The sequence below is a fragment of the Bombina bombina genome, chromosome 4 (assembly GCF_027579735.1).
Source record: "Bombina bombina isolate aBomBom1 chromosome 4, aBomBom1.pri, whole genome shotgun sequence".
Lineage (NCBI taxonomy): Eukaryota > Metazoa > Chordata > Amphibia > Anura > Bombinatoridae > Bombina > Bombina bombina.
The window spans coordinates 68,971,235-68,979,825 of NC_069502.1; the positions used below are offsets into that span (position 1 = coordinate 68,971,235).

Genomic DNA, 8,591 nt, shown 5'->3' on the forward strand with positions numbered 1-8,591 from the left:
CCGGCAGCATAAACCTTCTATTCAAATGCTGCCATATGCAACTCATGCATACTTTATACCACATGATAGATAAATAGATTTGCATCAAACTAACTCACATTATTTACAAATGTAAACAAATGTGGTTCTGCTATTTAATATAAAAGGGACCTTTCTACTAAACAAGCCTGAATTTCTCAGCAAAAGGTTGAAGAGTTTCATTCAACACTAACATTTAAGAAGCAATAAGATCATTTTACAAGGAAAGGAGATGCATTTTGCCCTGATAATGTTTCTCCTATTTGTGATTTCTTCACACTGCATCTTAGTTATTGCTCTAGATGCTGTTATGGTTGCAATAAATTGCATTGAATGGATTAAATTCAAGCGCTTACATGTTAGGGACAAAATCTTTACCTGCCTTGGATTATCTAGAAGTTTTTTTCTGTTGACTTACCTGCTGACTAGTTTATTCAGTATATTTGTTTCACAGAACTATTTGTTTCCTTTTATCCAATCACTTTTATTGGCTGCTGGAATGCTGTTTAACTTAACCTACTTATGGAGTGCAACTGCACTCTGCGTTTTCTACTGCATAAAAATCTTAAACTGCAACCATGCATTGTTTTTATACGTAAAGACGAGGATTTCAAAGTTCATCTCATATGTTGTTTGCGTATCTTTAGTAGTGTCACTTCCTTGTAGTTTGATGTCTGGCTGGAATTTGTTTTCCTCCCTTAATGCAAGTTTAGCAAATCATACCTTGAAATACACTACTGAGCAGAATACTGTATCCAAAAATGTCGATTTGGTATTTTATTTGTACTGTACTGGATCATCTCTGCCATTTGTAATATTTTGCATTGCCATTTTCCTTTTGATAAGATCTGTTTGGATGCACGTTAGACAGATGAAGAACAGTCAAAACAGTTTTCGAAGTCCAAACTTTGAGGTTCTCCTCAGTGTAGTGAAAAGTATGATCTGCTTTATTGTACTGTATATGATTATTCTTCTATGTTTGAATTTGTCACTTTCAGAACTTCAGCCAAATGGATATCTTCAACAAATAGTCTGTGCTATAGTGTTCTCTATCTGTAATTTACTGCTCTCATTGAACCTTATATATATCAATAAGAAGCTAAAACTTGCATTTCTCGATATTTATCATTGTCTTATGACATTTTTTGTTTTGAACACCAATGATTCAAACATGACATAGATGTAAGGTCTGAAATATGTCCATATAAAACTTGTAAACCTTCATTCAAAAATGTAATTAATTGTATTCATAGTTATACAGGTAGAAAACCCTTTATCCAAACTGCTTGGGACTGGAAAAGGTTTGGATTTCATAATAGTTTTGATTTTAGAACATTTCCATCTTTAAAATGGGACAGCTTGTCGAGGGGATGGAACCCAGTGTAAACAACATCTTATGTCATTTAAGTAATATTTGCATGTTATAATACAGCTTATCTGTGCAAATTAAAGCTAGTTTTATATAATTTGTAATACTTTTATATACATAGGCAATATTTGTTGTTTTAAATAAACATAGAATATTTTTTTTCATTTTAGAAGACAAACCCCCCCCCCCCCAAAAAAACAAACCAAAGACACAGGCAGAGAAGATTGTGACTTTTTTTTTTAAATTGTATTAACCATTAGCCATGTGTTTATATATATATATGCAACTGTTATACTGTTTCAAATTCACCTGTGGGGTCTGTGTTTAAAAGGAGCTGAATCTGTATACCGGATATTGATTCATTCAGCTTGAGAAAGCCCATTGTGACGTAGGCTGAAACACGTGTAGCAACAGTCAATTCGGCTTGCTGCCGATCTCCACGTTGCCTGGAATTTCAGCGTTTTGAATTTACAATTACCTCTGACTGGATCCTTGACAACTCTCTGGGCATATCTTTGGAAATGTGGTGAGCGGTGGTTAGCCTGTTCTAACATTAACACTGGGGTGAAGAACTTCAATTACTCAAGACTCAGGTAACACAAATAACGCATAATGACTAAGCACTATACCTGACATGGAGTAAGTTGCTATTATCCCTGCTGAGTGACACACTCGGCCCCTCTGGCACTTGTTCAGCTCTCTCTATAATAGACTGAGTGGTGGGGACTTGGTACAGGGACTTTAACATATATGCCTGCCCCGACAGTGTTAATGAACACCAGCAAACACGCTCTGTACCACGCTGGACTTTCCTTTAATTAATCCAGTCAGATACACACAACAGGAAGAACACTGCTTAAACACAGCTGTATACTTGCATTAACTTTTTTGCTTCAAACAGTGGACGCACTGAGCCGTTGATAAATAGAGCTCTACTGTATGCGTGAGGGGTAATGAATGAATTGCATATGCTTGATTTAGGATAGATGAATTGTATCCTGTTTGTTTCAATTGTTGCACATTATTTCTGTATGCAATAGCAATAAAATATGTTGCATTATCTTATGACTACTGAGTAAATGTGTTTAGTTTGGAGATGTTCATAGTTCCTTCTCTTTATTTAATTTATGACTTTATGTTTAGTGCTGGATAAGGTTTACTGTTTATCTCAAATAATTTATTGATCTATCTAAACCTCCTTGCACCTGAAGTCTCATCTCTATACTGAAGATAGGTGGGCCCCAGTTCACAGTCTAATATATATCCTGTGTCAGCTGGTATACATTTATATATATATACAGGTGGCCCTCGTTTTACAACGGTTCAATTTACACCGTTTCAGAATAACAACCTTTTTTTCCAGTCATGTGACTGCTATTGAAAAGCATTGAGAAGCAGTGCATTTATAAAAATAGCAGGTAGGTGGAGCTGTCCGCTTGTGTTGCAGCAAAGCCAAGCAAGCTGAAATTAATCATTTTAACCAGACCTGAGCTATCGAGCAGATTTCAAAGGAACAAGATCTTCCTGTCTATAACTCAGTCCAGATTGCAATGCATAGAAAGAACTGTTTGCAGAAAAATGCAAGTGAAGTCTGTGTTGTGTGATTATTTTATTAGGTTTATAATGCTGTCTAGCATTTAAAGTCTTCATTTCAAAGCTTTAAAAATAATGTATTAAGTGTTACTTATGACAATTTTGAGAGGGGCCTGGAACCAATCTCCCTCACTTCCCATTGACACATTATAAACTGGGTTTCAATTTACAACGGTTTCTAAATTGTTTACCAATAGTTCCTTTAGCTTTATATCAGCATTTAAATAAGCTGATTTTGCTTTTGGTATCTCTACTTATAATGAAAGTTTCTATACTTAGGCACTGGCTACAGAAAAGCTTTATAAATGTAGCGAGAATAACAAATTACTCTCGCAGTGGGAGGAAGGAGAGATAACTAATGACATTTTAATTACCCATTGTTCTCTTTAAGGACCAAATGATCTAAAGCTCTAACGAGGTCCTTTAAAGAATTTTAAAAATATAAATTTTAACTTGAGAGCTGTGCATAACGCTATGCAGAGTTTTTTGATGTGAAGGAAAGACACCTTCATTATAATTTAAGATCTAAAAACAAAATCCCCCAAATTTTCTGTTATTTCTCTCTATTTCAGCGAGGTTTTGATAATCAGCTCTAAGTATTAGGATTTGGTATACTGACAGAGACCTTATTTCTCTGCAAGCTAAGCCTATTTTGATGGGCTGTGGTGTCAAAGAACAAAACCAACTTTTTCATATCAAAATAAACCTAAAGGAACAATTTTTCATACATTTGATACTCAGCTGCTGGTATAACAAGTCATTGGAATACTTTTTTCCCTCAGATTCTATATATCTATAAATATACAGCTATACACCAACATGCCACCAGTAATCTCTAGTTATCCAAAATGTGATATTTAATGGAACACTCCTCTTCCTCATATTATACAAATGTGTGTTATGCCCAATAGTATCAATGCTTTGTAAACACATAATAATAGCCAAAGAACATTTCCATGACTTAAAATGTTGGCACTTCTTTAAACAATGAGTGTTAAAACATTTTGATGAGGCCATTTTAGCTTTTGACCAAGTGTTTCATGATTATCATCTGTGACCAACTCAGTAGAGGGGTGACATTGAGAAGAGGCTATCTGAAACTCTCATAAAATATTTTCCTGATGTTGCCATCAAGCCTATGTTGCTATTTTCATGATGTTGCCATCAAGCCTATGTTGCATATTTCCTTAAAGGGACAGTCTACTTGAAAATGTTTATTGTTTAAAAAAAAAAAAAAAAAAGACAATTCCTTTATTACCCAATCCCCAGTTTTGTATAACCTACACTGTTAAATTAATATTCTTTTTTTACATCTGTCATTACATTGCAGCTATTCCTCTGCAGACTGCCCCCATATTTCAGTTATTTTGACAGACTATTTTAGCCGATCAGTGCTGACTCATATATAACTCCATCAAAATGAGCACAATGTTATCTATATGGCACACATAAACCAGTGCACAGGTGAAGTAATCAGCTGATCTGTAACCAACCTGCTCTCATCCATCAGCTGATTATTTCACCTGTGCACTGGTTCAGCTATAATGAAAACCAGGACTGTTGGGGGTCCTTGAGGACCGCGGTTGGCAACCACTGCTCTATAGGGAAAGATGTGGAGCCAGTGTTCAATGCCTTTCCAAGAAGGGGAACACTTTGACTTTGAAATAGTTACTTACTTTGTGCCCAAAAGAAATGTGATTCATGAGAGGGCTTGTTTTCACAAACCTGCTCAGCGTGTGGGGGAATCTGTGTTGCTAAAGAGGACCAAATCAGAGACAGAATAGTCATAGGAATTGCAGATGCTGAAGTCTCACTGGAGCTACAGAGGCAGACTTAACATTGGATGAGGCTATTAGGATGGTCCGCCAGAGTGAACTGGTGAAAAAGCAAAGTGCTGACCTGAGGTCTGAGAGTATTGTGGATGAAGTGCAGCAGTTCAGGAGAGCTGCTAGTGAAAGGCACAGTGTGAGCGGTAGACCAAGGGCAACAGATAGGCCCAGAAGCGGATGGGCGCAGCATGCCCACTGCACACATAGTGTCATATGCCCTGCTAAAGACAAAAGATGTAGAAAATGTAACAGAATGGGCCATTTTGAAGTGGTGTGTAAAACTGAATATATTAAGGAGATGCAGGTGGATAGCGACCAGGAGGGTCAAGAAGTGTCCTTTGTGGGGTCTGTTGTTGAACGGCCGGGTTCAGAAGAAGATTGGAGGGTTACTCTTACTGTAATGGGAGTCAAAGTTGCCTTTAAGATTGACACAGGAGCATTGTTATGTCCCTTGCAGCATTTATAAAAATGCCTCGACAGCCTCAGCTGGCAAAAGTTTCAACAAAAGTCCATAGACCTTGTGGCCGCATTGATTGTGCGGGGAAATTTCTTGCCAGCTGCGAGTACAAGCAAAGGAAATTCACCATGTGGGTACATGTGATTAGAGGTCAGTGTGTTAACAACCTATTGAGCAGAAAAGCGCCTGTGGTTTGGGCCTAGTAGCCAGAGTGAATGAGATCTTAGAAGATATGTTTGGTGAATTGGGCCTACTGAATTGCAACCCAGTCCGTATATCACTTAAAGGTGACGCTGTCCCATACAGCATTACTAAAAAATATATATTCCCTCCAAGAGAAAGGATATAACTAAGTTACCCAGTAGGTGGTGCTGTTGTTTAAGGCAAAAAACACCCAAAATGGCACAGTGAAACCTCAACCTCTTATGCAAAATATGTTTCTTTTTAGTGCGCCTGAGATATTCCTAAATGGAAATTTCCTCAGTCTAAATTTGCTTAGCTAATATATGAAGTATATCAATTTGTAAGTTACCTATATCATTTTTTTTTTTTAACCAATTAGTAAAATGATTTCTCCATATTACCTCTAGCGTTTGTCCCACTTTTTTTAATCATAGATCTTACATATAATCACACAAAACATTTATATAAAATGATATAGGTAGCTTACAAATTGATATACTTCATATATTAGCTAAGCAAATTTAGACTGAGGAAATTTCCATTTAGGAATATCTCAGGCACACTAAAAAAAAAACATATTTCCCATACAGCATTACCACTCCCCATAGAATTCCGTTCCCGCTCATGCCTCAAGTGGAGAAGGAGCTTCTGAGTATGAAGAATATGGGAGTTATTAAAGAGGTTGTTGAAGCAACTGACTGGTGTGCCCCCATTGTGCCTGTTGCGAAGAAAAATGGGAAGGTACGCATCTGCGTAGACTTGAAAAGGCTGAATGAGGCAGTGAAGAGAGAGATATGTGCTGCCGACACTTGAAGACATAGCTCCGAAATTGGCTGGGGCAAAGTTCTTCTCTACATTGGATGCTTCTAGCAGCTTCTGACAGATACCTCTTGATCCAAAATGCCGCAAACTGACTACCTTCATTACACCGGTAGGTCGGTTTTGCTTCTGCAGACTCCCCTTCGGGATATCCTCTGCTCCTGAAATCTTTCAAAGAGAAATTAGTTCTCTCCAGTCGCCATGGACGACATCTTGGTGTATGGGTCTACATTGGAGGAACATGATCAGCAATTGAGCTGTGTGCTGCAGACTATTAGAGAGTCAGGGCTGAAGTTAAATAAAGAGAAATGTCATTTTAGGAAAGCTGAGTTATGTTACTTTGGGCATATCATCAATGGGGATGGCATCAAGCCAGACCCCGATAAAATTTGTGCTATTGAACAGATGAAAAGTCCTTCTGATGTACATGAGCTGAGACAAATATTGGGCCTTGTAAATTATGTGGACAGGTTCCTTCCAGATTTATCAACAATACTACACCCTATCACAGAGTTGCTAAAGAAAGATGTTGCCTGGGTCTGGGGACCTTCACAGGAAGAATCTTTTATGCAGGTCAAGTCCCTGCTGGGGTCTGCCCCAGTGTTGGGGTTCTACTACCCTTCCAAAAAGACTGTTTAGTGCAGATGCAAGCAGTTATGGGTTAGGGGCCGCCCTCCTGCAGTTGAATGAGAACAAACTACAGCCCATCACCTACTGTTCCCGTACACTGACGGCTGCTGAGTCAAAATACGCCCAAATTGAGAAAGTGTATGGCTGCAGTTTGGGCCTGTGAGCGCTTTCAGCGTTACCTAGTGGGTTTAGAGAAATTTAGAGACTGACCATAAACCGTTAGTCCCTCTAATCAACTCTTATGATATTGACAAAACACCCCTAAGATGCCAGAAACTTCTAATGAGGCTGCTCATGTTCAACGTTCAGGCAGTGCATGTGCCGGAGAAACAACTGGTTGTGACAGATACACTTTCCAGGCTCCTGCTGGCTGCTGCTGAAGAATCTTCAACGGAATCAGATGTGAAGGTGTATGCAGATTCAGTTCTGGCCTCCAAATCCATTTCTTCAGCGAAGCTAGAACAAATAAGAAAAGAGACATATTTAGATACAGACCTTCAAGAATTTATAAAGTACATAAAAGAAGGTTGACCCGAGAGTCGGGCAGCATGGATGCCTTTAAGTTCTTACCAGTCAGAAAGGTTGCAGCTCACGGAGCTGGATGGGTTAGTGCTGTTCCAGGACCGCATTGTTATTCCTGTTAGCATGCGGCAGGAGATGTTAAACAGGATTCATGATGGCCACTTAGGCATTACAAAGTGCAGAGAAAGAGCAGCTATGGCAGTTTGGTGGCCTGGGATCAGTTCTGACATTGCAAACCATGTTTTAAAATGTGCCTTTTGCTGGGAACGCCGGCCTACTCAGAGAAGGGAGCCCTTGATTTCTACTCCGCTGCCTGCAGGCCCGAGGCATAAAATAGCTTCTTATTTGCGCGAACTGCATGGGAAAAAGTACCTAGTTGTGATTGGCTACTATTCCAGGTATTTGGAGATTGCACCCTTGAATGAGATCACAAGTCATGCCGTTATCATTCGTCTCAAGAGTTTGTTCACCCGGTGGGTCATACCAATGGAGGTAGTGAGTGATAATGGAATGAAGTTTGCTTCCACAGAGTTCAGTTCCTTCAGCATTAAATATGATTTTGTCCATTATACATTAAGTCCACATTACCCACAGGCCAACGGAATGGCTGAAATGGCAGTTCAAACAACAAAGTTCATTTTGAAGCAATCTGAGCCATACCTGGCCCTCTTGTCCTATAGGGCGACTCCCATTCAAGCCACGGGTTTTAGCACAGCTGATGCTAGGACGCCAGATTCGCACCACCATACCCTCTGTGGGTTTCTTCCAGCCAACTAGCTCTATTCCTCTGGACGAGGTCCTTAGAAGGGATGAAGAGGCAAAAAGGGGCTATTGATTCTTCTACGACAGGAGACACTCTGTGAGGCCCTTGCAGGAGCTGAATGCAGGGCAAAGTGTCAGAATTTAACTGGATGATGAGAAGAAATGGAAGACGCCTGCTACGGTAATTGGACGCTCTCCTGAACCAAGGTCTTATGTAGTCCTTACTGACGGAGGGACAGTCACACGTCAAAATCGAAAACATCTTCAGCCTGTACCTGAGAGTTTGGAACTGGATGCCTCAGTACCACCACCAGTGGGATCCCCTGTTTTAAGAGGGGTGCCTTCCACTCAGCAAGATCACAGCGGGTATATGTCTTTGCCTCCAGCAGACTCTCAATCACCTTCTTCT

At 39.4% G+C, this 8,591-nt stretch overlaps 1 protein-coding gene across 1 annotated transcript; it reads left to right on the forward strand.

The window, feature by feature from the left end:
- Positions 1-250: 250 nt before the first annotated feature.
- LOC128656893 (taste receptor type 2 member 40-like) lies at positions 251-1,198 on the forward strand. The gene has a single exon (XM_053711061.1). It carries the CDS (start codon positions 251-253, stop codon positions 1,196-1,198), a length of 948 nt encoding a protein of 315 aa, XP_053567036.1.
- The last annotated feature ends 7,393 nt before the right edge of the window (positions 1,199-8,591 follow it).

What these genes read in the sequence shown, in the direction of transcription:
- LOC128656893 (XM_053711061.1), top strand. Translation starts at nt 251, where the DNA reads ATGCATTTTGCCCTGATAATGTTTCTCCTATTTGTGATTTCTTCACAC.